The 17449-nt window shown below is 39.2% G+C and overlaps 2 protein-coding genes across 4 annotated transcripts in view; one reads left to right on the top strand and one right to left on the bottom strand.

Annotated features, from left to right (window-relative positions):
• LOC308409535 (obg-like ATPase 1) overlaps positions 1-10091 on the bottom strand; it is a 46637-nt gene extending 36546 nt beyond the window's left edge. Inside the window, exons 1-4 of one of the 3 annotated variants that reach the window (XM_080902352.1) lie at positions 9956-10091; positions 9745-9836; positions 5720-5863; positions 3550-3677 (exon numbers count right to left, since the gene is read on the bottom strand). In XM_080902352.1, the coding sequence (XP_080758478.1) occupies positions 3550-3677; positions 5720-5863; positions 9745-9836; positions 9956-9970 (379 nt within the window). In that variant the 5' untranslated portion in view covers positions 9971-10091. Of the gene's footprint in view, positions 1-3113; positions 3220-3549; positions 3678-5719; positions 5864-9744; positions 9837-9955 lie in introns of those variants that run through there. The other 2 variants (XM_080902353.1, XM_080902354.1) reach the window with 2 other exon arrangements.
• Positions 10092-13351: 3260 nt separating this feature from the next.
• sp9 (sp9 transcription factor) lies at positions 13352-15920 on the top strand. The gene is made up of 2 exons (XM_080903474.1): positions 13352-13505; positions 14018-15920. Exons 1-2 carry the CDS (start codon positions 13485-13487, stop codon positions 15314-15316), a joined length of 1320 nt encoding a protein of 439 aa, XP_080759600.1. The 5' UTR covers positions 13352-13484; the 3' UTR covers positions 15317-15920.
• Positions 15921-17449: the final 1529 nt, after the last annotated feature.

The following is a 17449-nucleotide window of genomic DNA, read 5'->3' on the forward strand; positions in this document are numbered from 1 at the left end:
GTGGTCATAACAAGATGGACATAATCAACAGGAATACTCAGGTAGGCTGTGACATTTAAGCAATGCTCAGTTGATACTGAGTAGCCCAAATATCCCATATACTATAAAACCACCACCAGGCTTAATCACTAATACAGGAAGGAGGAAGCATGAAGGGAGTGACTTTTTTAAGTGGGAGGTAATTTCAAATGTTCAATGTTTCTATCAGCTCAAAAAACATCAGCAAACACACAAACTGTTTGTGTGCAGTTTGTTGCACAGTGTGTTGATAGCTAAAGGTCCAACTGCTATATTTCACAGGAAGTGAAAAGTATGGAAACCCACAAGGGACATTGGAGAAAAAAATCCCATGTTGCTTCTGTGTTTATTTTTTACCCAATGTCCTGTCAGGTCTCCAAAGCAAAGAATGTGAGATAACTTCACTCAGAGATAAAGAAAGATGTAAGAAAAGACAGGAAAGGAAGAAGAGATTAAAAGGTAAGGACTGCTCAGTGATGCTTAATAAACTGCAAATTTAAAGCTTACATGTAATCTCATAATTTTATCACATATTGGATCTGTGTGTGATGTCTTTTATTCTGCAAAACAAACCACACTATACTAACTTTGTGTTAGTATAGTGTTGGACTGGCACACAGTGGCTGTGATGTTCATGGTCAGAGTTAGGTTACATAGAGTGTAGCAGAGAATAATCTGCATTTAAAATGATGTTACTTAGATTAATTCACTGAATTCCAACATTATACCAACTTCGCACTGTCTAGTATAAAGATAGTATAAAAAATATATAGTGTCAGTGTCCGTGTATGAGATGGAAATCAGCCAGGATAGCTCGTGAAGCTGCTGACATCTTGTTGAACTCAGTTGTGTAAATCCACAAAGAGCAGCAGGTCAGCTGATCACAGCATGTAAACTAAGAAAATCTACTGAAGCTCACATTAGAAATTACTGTAAGCTGTGATTCTTCTCCCTATGCTCAGACACTATGTACAACAACCATGCCACAACCAAATTCACTTAAATCAACTTTCTTTCCCATTCTGATGCTCAGTTTGAACTTCAGCGGGTCATCTTGAACATGTCTACATGCCTAAATGCATTACACTGCTGACATGTCATTGGATGATTAGATATTGCCATTAACGAGCATTTGAACAAAGCGGTCAGTGAGTGTAGATAGCAGAGTGTCTAATTTAACCTATGAGTCACAGCTATGCATTGAGTGACACCACTTTAGCTCTGCTAAACACTGCATGAATAAATAAATGACTCCTGAACAGACATGAAAGCAATCTCCAATAAAAGCACTATTTAAACTTGTTTGTGTAACATTTGCTAAAAACTACAGTTTTATCAGGATATGCCATATTGTTTATTAAAAATGAAACAGTCCTATTTTAGCTTATTTGTCTGTGGCCACTTAGCATGCTCATGAACACACAGCAGCTTGCACCGTAAACATTAGCTGCATCCTCAGTTCTGCTGCCAGTTTATGTTTTCACCAAGGAAAGCGTTCAACAATCTAGCCCTCGGCTATATTGGGAAACTGTAGTAGCTATAACATACACAGGCCATTTTAGCCTTCCCCATCTTTTAGCTCCTGCAGCATTGGCTCCAAAACATCCACTGCTTCATCTACACTTTGCCTCAGTTGGCACTGCAGAGCACTGACTGCAGCTGAACCCTCAGGCTTCTTGTAGTTCTGTTTGTGGTGCTCAGTGCCTCGATATCAGATGATTGGATTGCATTATCATCTGTTGATTACTGTCATCTCTGTCAGTATCTCTTTCAGTGCTGTCTGTATCTTTTCTTTTCAATACCTTGTACATGTGATACTTTCATTTTGGGAGTTAGTAATGTTTTAATATTCACTGTACTGAACAAACTGCAGTTAGTTCAAAGAAATTCAGCCCCAAATCAGCAAGTTGTGGTAAGAACTCCAAAAACTTGTGAAGAGGTGTAAACAGAACTGAATATACACGCATGTGGAACAAACCACTTTCTAAGATGATAAAAGTGATTATCTATTATCTATATTATCTTTATATCAGTGCATAAGGTTGTTTGTAAATAGACTAGTATGGATTTTTTTGCATAATAAAGTAATATGTCCATGACTACAATGGTGTGGTTCAGTGATGTGTCTCTTGGACAGCAGTAAGTGGCATGGAGGAATATCCAAAAGAGTCCTTGGGAGCAGAATTAATTCTGTCTTTTTCCTTTGATTTGCTAAAAATTAAAACAAAAAAAATATATAGTATATACAGTATATATCTATATATCTATATATATAGATAGATATATAGATATATATAGGAAACCAAAGGGTGAGTTCATCAGTAGCAGACCAACAGATTTATTGTAAGAGCAAAAAAAACAAAAGGATTATATGCCTGTGATTCCAGAAAAAGTCCATAAAAACTGAGCTGACAAAAGTTAACCTCACCTGACACGTCTCATCCATTCTGTAAATCATTACTAAGTTACAGCAGGTGGTCTGCTAGCTCCACGTCTCACATACTACAGAGTCACCATGCAGCAATGCTGTTTGAAAACTGCACTGAAACAGAAGTAATATGTTTGCCAGTGATACACAGAGACAACTAGGAACAATATAGAAAAATGGCCTTAATCTTAACCCTTTCTGTCTGTCTGCGCTGTGCCTGTCACAGCCGACTTTAATCAGAGCTCCTTTCACACAGTGGGAAAGTCAATAACAGCATACAATCAGCAAAGAAATTCAGCTATTTTTAAATGGGGCCTCTGCATTCATTTCAGTTGCTGTAATTCGAATTATTCTAGCGTGTAACACTTTAATTGTCTAAGACAAAGACCATGTCAGAGACACAGAAGAACTGGAGGCAGGAGAAGACTTAGAAAGTGGTTTGAAGGCTGTCTCGCTGAGGGCCAGACTGGGAATAATTTGATGAGATAATTACATTTGCACTTTCACAGTAGCAGCAGGCAGCGTTTAGAATCATAGCAAATAAACAACATCATTAGTAACATTAGATATAGGTGACAATAGATTAGAATAGATTTACTGGGTTTTCTTTAAACAAACAAAGAAAGGACAAAATTTCATAGATTTTATTTATTAATAACTTACTTACCTCTTCTGTAACCAAACCTAATCAAAAGTGGCATTAGGGATCATGTTACAATAATAAGGAGCGCTCCTTCTCAACAGTCCTGTGATGTTTCCAGCCCTCAGAATATGCTACTGATTGTGTGAAGTCGAAACCAGGCACTCCCCACTACTGTGATTCTCATTGAGGGAGCCTCCCAGTAGGAATGTGAGGTTTGGCCTGACTTCATTAATTCTGACTGGTATGTTCATCTTGGCACCGACCACACAAGATGCCCCGCTAGCAAAACTCCACTAAAACTGCTGCTTTCAGATGTCTGGTTTTGGAGTCCTGGTATTATCAAATGTTGCCCGTGCAACTGTTTTAGCACTACTATGAAATATTATATATTAAGTATTTTATGATTTCCTAATGACGAAATCCCAAATATATTTATATGTATATGCACATATATACTCACGTGTCATGTGGAAGATGCCATCACAGGCGTTGATGTGGGACAGGAAGGCATTTCCCAGGCCTTGGCCAGCATGAGCACCTTTCACCAGACCAGCAATGTCAACAACATTAAGAAAAGCTGGGATTTTGCTGCAACCAAAGAAGCAATAAAATAAATAAAGAAAAAAAAAGGAAACAGTCAGATAATTCAGATGAAAATGGAAACAACATATTTTTGTGCTTCAGTCCAATACAATTCAATATGAAGTACACTCAGGTTAATGGATCACAGGAGGGGGGGATGTCCTGGTTGATGTGTTGCTGTTTTCTACTACAATATAATATAAAGTGCTGTGAAATTTGAAAGCTGATGGTGTAGTACGAGGCAGACAAAGTATCAGATTATAATAATGTTACAATGACAATGTTATTCAAGTCGCAAGTCACTAAAAAGCAGGATCTACCCACATTTCAGAGTAAGAGTAAACTATTTTTCTAGATTTTACTTTATTAATTTTTTACAGTGCTGTGCTAAAGTCTTGAGCTACCTCTGATTTTTCATGTGTTGCCTCAAACGAGCCAGACTTTCTTCTATTTTTTGTTACAGTTGACTCGAGTCATAGTTCTTCACTTTCTAAAGGTTTTTGGCTGCTTTTCACTCATTTTCAGTCCAGACTATATATCTGACCCTTTTCAGAGGAATGATTTTTTTTTTTTTGCTTATAAAGCCACCTGACACTATTATTCATTCAAACATAAAAAAGCATCTGACTCAAGGGAGGAAGCAGTGTTGTGCTCATTCATAACAGACAACTTAGCAAATAACCAGTTTTAAATGGAATCTTTAGGCATTTTGTTAATCGAAAACTTCCAATTTGTTCCAATTTCTAAAAATGATTCCAAGGAGAACAGAGTTTTTCATGCATAAAATATTATTTTCTGTACTAATAAGGTGGTGGGTAAAGAGATATTAGTGGGGAAATATAGTTAACCTATACCATATTTACCCTATACCCTTTAGTTAATCTATCTACTGTCCAAAGAAGCCTCATCAGAAATGGCTTCAGAGGGAAGGCTATCAAGAAGCCACTTAAAAGAAAGGGAGAAATTGTTGAGGTACATATCCAGCAGTACCAAACACGGTGGAGGCTCTGCCATGATAGAAAAACACACCGTCATAGATTGGCCTCCACAGACCATGGACCTCAACATTATTGAAGCAGTGTGTGAAAACACAACAAAACACAGCCAACATCCAAAGAGGAGATTTGAATGTCCTTCAAGAAGCCTGGAACAGTACTTAAAGAAATTACAAGAAAGCTGTGTAGAAGAATAAAGCTGGCCATACCAAATATTGACTTTCAAGCTCATTAGAGTAATATAAACTCTTTTTTTTATCTTATATGCTGCATTTGCACCTATTTCTCATTTTTATAACAAAAGATAAAGTAATGAGGGGTGGCCCAAGACCTTTGCACAGTACTGTAAATGACATTAATATAAAAGTGACAACAGATTCATTTTAAGGATCACACACGCGTATTAATGACAGCTTATTAAAAGTATTGTAGTCCAATGTTCACTGCCAATAGACACTTAAAGTAGTACTAAGACAAGACCAAATATAAGACATAATTAATAAATGGTATTTGGTTGATTGGAAGGTTATGACAGCAGAATGGCTCACTGATGCGTTTGTTATAATCTGAACAACACTGCAGGTCTATGGCACTTAAGAATAACATATATGAGGCTTTTAGATGCACAGGTAATAATTTTCAGAATCAATTCAAAATGCTTATGGTTGTTTTTAAATTATATTCTTTAAATAAGAAACATGCAAAATATCATTTGCGTGACCTTGTGAGAGGTGGGGAGGTTTAATTGTGTGGTTAGAGGGATAATTAGTAATAAAAAGTGTCATCTATGCATATGGCTACGGTATATCTAATATACAACATAGCGCAGGAAATCTGAATTGAACCTGCTTAAGCAGTTTCCATGAGTATGTATGATAACCAGGTGATGAAAGATGCTTTGGCTCTTCTTTGAAAGAAGCAGAGAAGCAATCTAAAAGCTCACAGCTACATGTCAACAACATTGGTATACGTTTTCTCATACCTATAGCAAGGGGACTGTCAGAGACTACAGATCTGAAGTGTGAATAATACGGGAACGATGAGACCTCATACCTGGCAGGTTTATGGAATTGGCAGAGGAAATCATAGCGTTCATCTGGAATGGGCACTCTGCTTTCATTTGGGTCAATGGTGCAGAAGGGGAAATTTTCAGCCGCAGCCTGACTCTTTGTCAGCACGTTGAAAAAGGTTGACTTACTGAAAATAAAAACAGCAGTGAGGTCAAGGCATCTAAAAGTGCTGCAGTGTAGGGTCTGGCGGTTCAATAGCATGATCCTAAAACATGTCAGTTATTTATGCAAAATGAAGTTGTTGTTTTTTAATCTGCACACGAGGCAGAAAAGGTTGCGCTAACAGGCTGAATATTTGAGCTCTTGAATATAAAATCCTGCGTCAATTACAAGGTTAGATAATCCCATAATAGATCTGCTGTAAATGGATTCGACTGGCTGTTGAACAGGACTCACAAAATGCAGCCTCATGCTGTGATCACAGAGAGATTTATTTTCTATGGCACAAGCAGCTCGAGTGTACTTCAAAATCTACAGACAATGGTGAGTGTCTAAGAGTAATGATGGCATAATCCAGGACTTTCCATCTTTATCCCCTCACTCAGTGCTTCACATTGAAATTATTGTTTGTTAAGTCCTATAGGCATGAAATTGCTTGAGACTGCCAAAGTGCATGTATTAATTCCTTATATAAAGCTAGATTGATTTTCTAACATACTTGAAGCTTTTCCCGGGTCACCTTGGGTAAAAAAGAAAAGTAACACTAAAACATCTCTCAGGTGTAGACTTTAATACTTAATATAGAGAACAGCACAGCAATGCACACACTTGCTGCAGTGCAAATCTGAGGGTGATGTGACAGTAAGTAAAAGAAAAAACAAAAAGAAGATTAGTAGTTTGCAGCCAGAGTTTGGGTGTTTTTTCAGCTGGTGGGTTATGGAAACTAGGAAGTCAAGATTTGTAGCTATGAAATCAATCAATCTTTTTAGTGAAAGACTAACACTTACATTTAAAGTGCAGTAACTCAAACAAATGTGTTAAAGAGCTCCGCTACGGAGCTAAAGGTAAACATCTCATGACTAGCTAGCATAGGCTAGGATTCTCGCTGCTCACTGGATTGTTATTATGAGACATCTTTTAATAAAGATAGCATGTGTCACTGGTGTTCAAATTAAAAAATGCCCAAATGTGAACTTGAACAGGGATATTAAGGGATGTTTATCATCTGGTAAATATAAAGTCAAAGCTACAGTTTGTAACTTTCACATCTAAATTTCATTTTCATTCAAGTTCGATTTTAGTCCAACAATGCTGGTGAAGCCCATCAGTGCAAGGTAAGGATCCTGGTAATTCACAGTATATTAGAGTTTTAAACCTGGAGCTCATTTTCCAGGTTGAATGCTATGTTTCCTTGAAGTGATGCCAACTGTAGTGCGATGGGCTTTGAGGTATGTTTTCTCTCGCTTGGCAGGTGGTGTCAGAAGTGTCAAAAGGCGGTGCATCAGGCGCCATAGGTTCAGTGTTTATATAACATAAAAAGACATTTCATACACTTCCGCTTTCCTTTAAATAAACTGTTTCCTAGACATCGCTGGTGCTGATTGCAGCTTTAGTTTCTACGTGCAGTTTGAGCCAATCAACAAGTGGTGGAAATGGAACAATGGAGATAAGGTAGGCTACACTAACTAGGACTGTGGGGGGGGAATCTAGCAAGTATCCAGGAAAAGTTTCTGATGGAAGTGTTTCTGTAATTTCTTCACTGCCAGAAGGGGAGACAAAAGCACATGCACATGGTGACATACTAACTTTTTTTTTCTTTTGCGGGGAGGTTCCACCTTGATTGGTGCAAACATGTAACTTGGTGTATATCAAGGATTTATATCTCTGCAGGATATACATGCTTTGAGCAATGGATGCTTGTTTTAACAAGTCATATCAGAAGTTAAGACTCTCATGATAGTCTACTGGTCAGTTCTTCTGTCTGAATGCCTTTTTAATCTTGATAATCTTGGCTAGCATCATGCAAACGGTCTTATTCATTGTCATAATGACACAGTTGGACAAATTTCTCCACTCACTATATAAAAACAGCTGAAAATGCATAGCTTATATAAGGCATACCAATCTGAGGTTATTATTCAGTTATTGTCTTGTTTTTACATTGCCTTCTAAGTCAAATGGAGCTGCGGAATAAGGCAAAAGGTAGATACTGTGTATTGGTAGCATAAGAGAAGTGAAAGAGATTTTATGCAGACCATATAGTGTGTTTCTCTAAGCCTTAACAGACAAGAATAAACTTTTTTCCAGCCTATGAGCAGGAGAATGGCAGTAAACACAGTGAGCATGTGCTGTGGTCTAAGTGTAGGAATAGCTGAAAGGCTGGCTGAATCACACTCTCAGTTTCCCATGTGTGAAGAGTGGTCAGTTACGCCCAACTAACAGCTGGCTGGCATCTGAACATAGTTCATTCAGGAAGAAACCATAGGAGGGTTGACAAGTTGTACTTTGACATAAACGTGGTATGGCAGGCCGCAACCTCAGTGAGTTCTACTTCTTAACCCAGGAAGACATTGTGGTTTTGCTGGGGTAAGAAACGAAAACATTGGGCACTAGAGAGATGATGAGATGGTGTGCAATAATCTTCAAAACAGCTACCAATACACACCACATGTGAACAAATGGCTGCAGAAAACAGGCTCTGTATAAATATCTCCTCCCTCTAGTAATAAGTGTCTGCTAAAAAAGAAGAAGAAGAAAAGAACAGAAGAAGAAATCCAGCTTGTCCACAGTTTAACTAAAACAGTAAGGCTTACTTTCATTTGACTAATTACAATACAGAGCATGGACAATGTTTCCAATGTCCTTCCAAAACCCATTGGTTTTCCAAAACTTTCCAAACTGCTCGAAAAAACAACTGTTCTGTTGAAAATTACTGAAAAAAAAAAGTTTCACAGAGGGGCAAAGTGATGAGAACATGACAGCTGAAAAGGAACATGATGTATCACCGTAGCCCTTTCTGTAACTCAAAGGGGCCTACAGGGAAGTCATGGTGGGGTCTGCACTGTTATTACACTATGTCACGGATGTTGCTGAAGGTCTTAGATGTAGTAGATGCTGACAAAAAAGATTTGTCTGACCAGGTGTGACATGGAAACGTGATGTCAGCCTTTTGACTCACAGACTGCCTGAGACGTACACTGAGCTTTGACCAGCAATGGGCTTTGCAGAGCGATAAGTGAGCTTTCAAAACCAATCAAGAACCCCACTCCCTCATTCAGTAAAAGGACAGAAACAATAGTAGACAGTAAGAGGAATGCAGGGTTTTTTTTTTTGCATGCTGTCATTCAGTTCAAATGCAGCACGCTCCCACATGTAAGGTGTTGCTCTTTTATTTTTTCTACTTTTTCCACTGATTTAATAGTAATATTCAGCATTCATAAATCCAGACATTGAGGAAACAAAAGGCATGCAAACTTTAACCTTTTTTTTTTTTTTTTATCACCGTGGGTTTTTATGAGCTGCAGATGCTTGACGCCCCAGGTCTACCCTTATAACACTTTTCTGCTGTAACATTCAAAAAAGGAAACAACGGTAACATCTGAAGCCTTTGTGAAAGGATGGGTAGCTGAGAGAGAGGGTTAAGATGCATGCAAGGGAAGACCTGGTTTGAAAACCTCTTGCGGAGTTTGATCCCTGCTAGTAGGGACACATGTGGCTCCAGGAATTTAAGAGCTTTTCAAACATTGTTGTGGTTATTCAGGAACACAGAAACGTTTCCCACAGTTATCCAAGGAGCAGCTCTTTCTGGCACGCAGATTTAAAATCGTGCCATTTATTCATTTATTTATTTATTTATTTTTATCACCATGTAGCAAGGCATGCAAAAGGTGTAACATGGAGAAACTCTCATGGAACAATGAAATAAAGGTAGAAGTTGTCTGCACTTGTCATGCAGCAGCTTACATCTTGTCTTACATACAGCAAGTTGGTGCAGTTCAACAGTAGACATGGGGCACATGAAATGTAGTGAGAAGCCCATCCTGTCTGTATAAATAAGGTTTTACTCACCCAACATTGGGCAGGCCAACAATCCCTATTTTCAGCGAGGTGCCAAACCTTCCAATCAATGGTGGTGGCTTTAGTGCATCAGCTCCCTTGCCCTAATCAAGACAATGTGGAAATGCACGCAGTCAGAAAAGCACTTGTCATTGCATAATCTACAGGGTATGCTATAGTTTTTTCCTTTTTTTAAACAAATCTGTTCCTTAATAAAACCCACCTTTTTTGGAGCCATTTCTCACACTAGAAGAGTCCACTGAATTCCACTACAGCTATAAGAAAAGCTCATTCATTGAAGGAAAATGGGCTAAGCTAAGTCCTCAAATGCAACCAGTCGACTGCACTTTAAGCAGATCACTCGCTGCGCTCAAAATAGAACCTGCAGCCCCTGGAAATGAAAGTTGACACTGTAAGCTGGCGAGCTGACCTGCACCTCCAAATTTAGCTGTCGATAATATTGATGCAGGTCGATGAGCTCCTATAAGATCAGCACTACAGTGCTGAAGAAAAGTGGCTACTAAAAGCAGATTTTTTCCTTCTCAGAGGCTTGACTGTATTGTCTGATTTGATTTTTCTTTTTCTAATGAACATTTCCATCGCCAGTCTTGGTGCTCGTCTAACTTGGGGCTTCCACAAGTTGTAATTATTGTGGGTCTCAGTGCTCAAAGGTTTGCTCAAATTTGTCTTGTTCCCTTGTTTTATAGCTTGTTACCTTCCCATGGAAATAAAAGCTGATTGTCAAGTGGTTAATTTCCCAATGCACTTCAGTTTATGCCATCTATTTTCTGACTGTGGTCTCTCTTTAGTTGTCACTAATATAACAATAAGAATTCATGGAAAACACACAACTGAAATCCATGCAAAATATATAACACGTTATCTATACATTTATTTTACAAAAAAGCCATAAAATAACAAAAAAAGGATAAAATTGACATATTTGTACCCATTTATTTTCTATAAACTGGGCTTCCTCTGATATTGTGATCCAAGTGGACTTCCCAGATAAAAAAATGTACAGCTTCAGCACCACAGAAGTAAAGTATAACATCCTTTTCACTCACAGTTTACACTTCAACCCCCTTTTGAGAGAAACAGGTGTAGCCACATGAGCACACGAAATTACAACAATTAGTTAAACATCCTCAAATAAACTTCCCGCTGCAGAAATACAAATTAAAGCACACAGGGGCACAACCAAAAACCATTGCCCCATCCAGCAGCCTGTCTAGTTTAACATGCAGAAAATGAGGCTCTAATAATCTGGATTTGAGGCAAGTGAGGCTGGCTTTGTAGAAAGAATTTAAATGAATAGGTCTGAATTAATCATTTATCTTTTGTTGATGGATGCACCCCCACTTAGACTCATCACAATAGATGCAGAGCGTTTTGTTCGACCAAATAAATCATTCCCATTGTTTAAGGTACATTGATCAATCTAATGGCTTGTAATAGGCTCCTAATTGCCACAGAGAAGTGCTCACGAATGGAGTCCAGAATTACAGATTCAACTCAGAATTTTCCTTTGAATGACAAGGAAAGATCATGTTCTCCCCTCTTGTCCCAAATAAACATGCTATGAAAAAACCACCCATATTTTATCAGCCTGGGTTAATGGAACTAACACAAACATTTCTGTACTAGTACATTTAAATAAAAAATATAGGTGGGTAACATTTATCAGTGCACAAGGGTCTTGTGATTCCTACACACGTTTCTTTGTTAGGAGCAATGTGAACGGTCACACTGCTCATCAGAATAATTATAATAGTAATACATTATTATTATTATTATGAAGAAGAAGAAATATTAATATAAGAACAACAATAGCAGATTTCATTTTAACTATATAATTCATTACAAACACAGTAAACAAAACTAAGAAATAATGGTAATCTGAAATTAATTGCAGGGTGAAGATATTTTTCATGCAGGAAAAAAAAATTATAAACGCTTACATTAAATTTCATTTAATCCTCAGACTCGTTTAACTTATTTAGCAACAATAAACTGTGCTTATGTAGAATAAACGCTTAATACTGTTAACAGCACTCTGCCAAATTGTCATGATTGCAAAAAATGATTCCATTTTCTTGGCAGCGCCAAGTAGCCTGTTTGATGAGACTGATTTTTATTCACCCTTCTAAAGGTGGGGCTTTAAAGCAAAAAAAAAGAAGGGAAAAAAAAGAGTATTTGAACAAATTGCGCCTGTGTTTACTGGCAGCATTCACACTCTATAATAGAGCATTATTTGCGCGTTTTGAATACTGTAATGCACATCTTTCGGTCAAGCCTTTCTCTGGAAAATTGCTTTAACTTTTAAAAGGATGATGATTCACATCAGAGCAGGTCAATTTTACATTATGCCATTATCCCTGAGCGTTTTTAACAAGCTATGAAATATGCGGCTTTATTGAATTGTTATATTCAAAGGGAGAAAAATAAAAGTCTCGAGTTTAGAGAAAGGAGAATAATAATAATAAAAAGAAGAAGAAGAAACTGGCGAAACGCGGCGTCCTCTTCATTGTCCGCAATTTAATTAAATGTGGGATTGGGCTGGTGTTAAAAAAAATTATTTCTCAGCTACAATGAAGACATCGCGTTAATAAATCGGTTTAATGGAGATGACTGGCGGCCTTACAGCAGGAATCTCCTGGATACTGAAACTTCTCTCCCCCCCTCCTCGACTATAAAATACTTGTCTTTTAAAACAGATCTACTGCTTTCACTTATCAGGTGAGCTGTCATTTTTAATTAACCCCTCACCTGCGTCCCTCCACCCCCCAACAAGTGGGCAGGGAGGTACGCGTGTGGCACTGGCGCGCGCAAACACGAGCATAGGCACAAATAAGTGGAGATTTTGGCTGGAAAAAAGTTAACTGATTAATTGCGAGTCTTGCATGAATCTGCTTTCCTTCACCTATAAAGTCACTCGAATGCAGCAGGCTCATAAATAATCTAACTGCGCTCGGAGAAGCGGAGGTCTGCGCTGTCAGACCTGTTTCTGGACTTCTTGGCTAAACTTTAATCCGTCTCTGATTTCCCAATATAAACACAACCACTTTAAAACCCCAGTCGTTTCCCACCGTGCCTAACACGCAGCAGCTTGCACTTGCGCTTGCACTTCTGCAGACCGCTCTGATAAAGCCATCTCCGAGTTATCTTTCACAAGCATACAGACTGCGCTTAAATCAACAATTTCTCAATGACGTGTTGCGCATGATCTGAATATTTAAAAAAAATCAGAAGGGAAAACCTGGAGCTGCACCTTAGAAGCCGCAATCTACAAAAGCCTTAGAGAATTAGTGAAACGCTTACCTCTTGGAGAACTGACGTGTTAAAAAACTCAATTCTGGAATGAAAGGAGACATTGAGCCTTCGTGTGAGAATACATAAAAATAACTGTATGCATTTAAAAAAAGAAAAAACACCAAATCGTGTCTTGTATGACAGTCTGGCCGGAGGCTGCACAAACAGATGATTGACGGCGGGGTTTTTGGTGTTTCTGTCTGTGGTCGGCTCTCTCATTGGCCGACTTGAAACCCCGGCCATGAATGCAGCTATCAGATTGGCTGCGCGTCCTCGCCAGCTGTACTTCAAAGAACACGCTCGCTACAACTAGGTAGTGTTGGGAGCTGCGAGCCAAGAGAGAAACCGTGTGACCTGAGTCAACACGGTAAATCTGACACAAATTGGAGCCATACAGCACTGAAATCGCGAACCCTCTCATCACAGCACAGACCCTGGATATGGCTACGTCTATACTTGGGGTGAGTCTGACTTTGTGTCCAAGCACAGAAGTTGCGCGTAAAGTTGTCGCCGCTCACTTTGCTGTGCGGCGGGATGTGTTTGTTGCTTTTCAAAACACGCGTGTTTTCCACGGGTAGAATTTATCATTTTCTCAGTTACTACAATTAAAACTTTTAATCTTGGACAAAACGTATAAAACATGGAGATGAAACTTTGCAGTCGTTTAAAGATTTTCTTAACATGTTTAGAAACTCGATGAACACTTTTATTTCTTACCTTGCTTTGCTTACATGTTACACACTCTGTACACATACACGCCTTTAAGAAGAAAATCTCGGGTTCATTCGCTTCCAAAGACGTTTCAGTAAAGTTATGAAATTTTGTCGTATTTAATTAATTTTAGTCATGTATGCTGAGTGCTCTCCAAGCCAAGCGAAATGATTTTCCTCATTTTCTCGTTTGTTATTCTCTGTTCTAAGCCCATGTGTTTGTGTGTGTCTGTGTGTTTGTGTGTTTCTTTTTTTCCACCCAGGAAGAACCACGGTTTGGAACTACACCTCTAGCGATGCTGGCTGCAACTTGTAACAAAATTGGCAACACCAGTCCTCTTACAACTTTACCTGACTCCAGCGCTTTCTCGAAAGGTGGATTTCACCCGTGGAAAAGATCCTCCTCCAGCTGCAACTTAGGATCCAGTCTGCCCGGTTTCACGGTAGCGACGAGCCGCGCTTCGACAGGACTAACACAGACCAGTGGCACGAGCAACAGCGCCTTTTGCTTAGCCTCCACCTCCCCGACCTCGTCTGCGTTTTCCACAGAGTACAGCGGTCTGTTTTCCAACTCCGCCAGCGTCACGACCCAGGAATCTGGACAGTCAGCTTTTATCTCCAAAGTCCACACATCAGCAGAGACTCTGTACCCGCGCGTGGGGATGGCGCACCCCTACGAGTCGTGGTACAAGTCGGGGTTCCACTCAACCATCTCCGGTGACGTTACCAATGGTGCGTCCTCGTGGTGGGACGTTCACACAAATCCCGGGTCGTGGCTCGATGTCCAGAACCCCGCGAGCACCCTTCAGACCTCTCTGCACTCCGGCACCCCGCAGGCTATCCACTCCCAGCTCAGTGGCTACAACCCGGACTTCTCCTCGCTGACCCACTCGGCGTTTAGCTCCACTGGAATCAGCCCCTCTGCGTCTCACCTACTGTCCACCAGCCAGCACCTGTTAACGCAGGACGGTTTCAAAACAGTCATCCCCTCTTACACAGACGCTTCTGCCGCCAACGCCATGATTTCAGGGGGCAGTTCAGGAATAAGTAGCTCCTCGAGGTCGTCCAGGAGGTACTCTGGCAGAGCAACATGCGACTGCCCGAACTGCCAGGAGGCTGAGCGGCTGGGACCCGCCGGGGCCAGCCTGCGGAGAAAGGGACTCCACAGCTGCCACATTCCCGGCTGCGGTAAAGTGTACGGAAAGACGTCTCACCTCAAAGCGCATTTGAGATGGCACACCGGCGAGCGGCCTTTTGTCTGCAACTGGCTTTTCTGTGGCAAAAGGTTCACTCGGTCCGACGAGCTCCAGAGACATCTGCGCACCCACACCGGCGAGAAAAGGTTTGCTTGCCCGGTTTGTAACAAGCGCTTTATGCGGAGTGATCATTTGAGCAAGCACATCAAAACACACACGGCAGGTGGAGGAGGCAAAAAGGGAAGCGACAGTGACACCGACACCAGTAACCTGGAGACCCCGAGGTCCGAGTCCCCAGAACTTATTTTGGAAGGGGTGAACCCCAGAATTACTGTTAAGGATCCGTCTCCTCACGACGAACCCTGAGGCATCTCCCAAAAAATCAATCCAGATTAAAACAAAAAACACACAAAAAATAATAATAATAATAATAAAAACTGCACAGCAATGAAAACGGGTCTTATCTGACGGACAGTAAAGGGGAAAATGTTTCCAGAAGCGATAGCAAAATCTAAAAAAATATATATTCTCCACAGGCGTGACGAGTATTTCATTCGTAAATTCATCTTTACAAAAAAAAAAAAAAAAAAAGAAAGAAAAAAAGAGTGATTTACTGTAGGCCTTCGGAAAATTTGAGGGAGACAGCTTGAAAATGAAATGGATGTTTGCTAATGCGCGAAACCTGTTGAACTTTGGTTGGACAATGTGAGTTACACCTTGTATATTGACGACTAAACTATGTGTTATTTTCATGTAAATGTTAGGCTATGATTGTTTTATTCGTGTTGGTATCCTGGAAATCAGGGAGTTTACTTTCGACGCACTTTGTGGATATGTATGTAAACGGCTTTTTAAACTTTGGTTAACCATTTTATTTCTTTGCTAAAAAAATTTATCTATATATAAATGTTTACCTGTATAAAGTCACACGTATAAGGCTTTCATTTTATCGTAATTAAAACATCTTAAAAAAGGCTTTAAGTGTGTGATGTAGAGTTTATATATTTTTTGTTTATTTATTAGGTTTAAATCTAAAAATATATATTTTTTATTTTTTTACTTTTTTAAAGTGTGACAGCTCATCACAGGCTTTCTTTTCCTTCTTAAAATCACCTACAATACGTCGACTTTAACTATTTCCTCTATGGAATAAATCAATGTTTAATGCCCCGGAAAAGACATTTCATGCCCAAATGAAAATCTTGTTAAATGGTATTAATTATGACTTGGAGCACATCGCAGCCCCATGTGTCTTGTATTTGCGATTAGGGATTCGTGTCTTATCAAATATCTAATTAATCTCCGAGACATCTTTTGTTCGGTTTCACTTTATCGAGGGGTTTCCAAGGGGGTTCGCTGACAAAGGTCCCCGAATATTTATTCTAATTGTCCAAATTAACTGCTTTCATTTGCATAGCAATCGATGGACTGAGAATAAGGATGTGGCTTCTTTCTCTTTGCCAGAAACACGTTATATGGGAACAGTTTTTTAAACTTCAGAAAAAGACGGGGGGCAAAGAGTCACATGCAAATGTTGAATTTTAAAATGCTCTTTGCACGGCGCAGTCAAACGGTAGCTGCATGTTATTTGAATATCAGTGGCCCCGCACTGAAAGGGTTCAAGGATGCTCTCTGACTTCTTTGTGCTTACCCAGTGCAGCGTCCGACTCTCAAAGAAAAGGCCGGGGAATAATTACAGCATGAATCCAGGACTAGGAATACGTCACGGAAAAGCATCTCATCCAGACACCCTCTTTTTTTCCCTTTTCTTTTTAAGGAGGATGTTAAATTGACCAGAAGGCAATAGGAGGGAAATTATTTTCATTTCCTTTTGTGTAGCAGCGGCTTCAAGGAAACGGGCAGAAAGTGAAAACTATCAAATTACTAAATTTCCAATCTGAATTTAATCAAAAAATATATAAACAGCCTAAATAATAACGCTGAAATTTAATATTTTGTCGACACGTTCAGCAACTGTTTTTTCCTCCATATTTTTATTATTATTATTTTGGGGGGGGGAGGCAAAATGTGTCATTTTTATCGACATCAAAACAGTTTGCAAAATCTGCAATTTGTAAGTCTAAATGTCAAAGAAAAATCGCTACAAAAATTATTTAAAACTCTACAGGTTATATTTAATGTAAATGTCTCATGTAAAAGTAGCCAATGAAATAACTGCAATTGTAACTGCCTTAATTTATACACATCTACTGCATGCCTTATAACGGGGTGTTACTATGCTCGCTGGCTATTTGTACACAAATTATTCTTTGTCTATTTTCATTTAACGCCCGGAAAAAACCCAACGAGCGTTTTACAGAGATTCGTGGATAACGCACTTTAAAGGCCATTAAAATTCGGGGAAACTGGTCTTAAAATTTTGTGCCCATTACTAAAAAAAATAAAATAATAATAATAATAATTTGGGGATTTAAAAAAAAAAAAAGTGTATGAAATTTCTATGAGGTGTCCAGAGCACAAAAACACACGGGTATAAAG

Source organism: Rhamphochromis sp. 'chilingali' (genome assembly GCF_963969265.1).
Source record: "Rhamphochromis sp. 'chilingali' genome assembly, chromosome: 14".
In the NCBI taxonomy this organism is placed as follows: Eukaryota; Metazoa; Chordata; class Actinopteri; order Cichliformes; family Cichlidae; genus Rhamphochromis; species Rhamphochromis sp. 'chilingali'.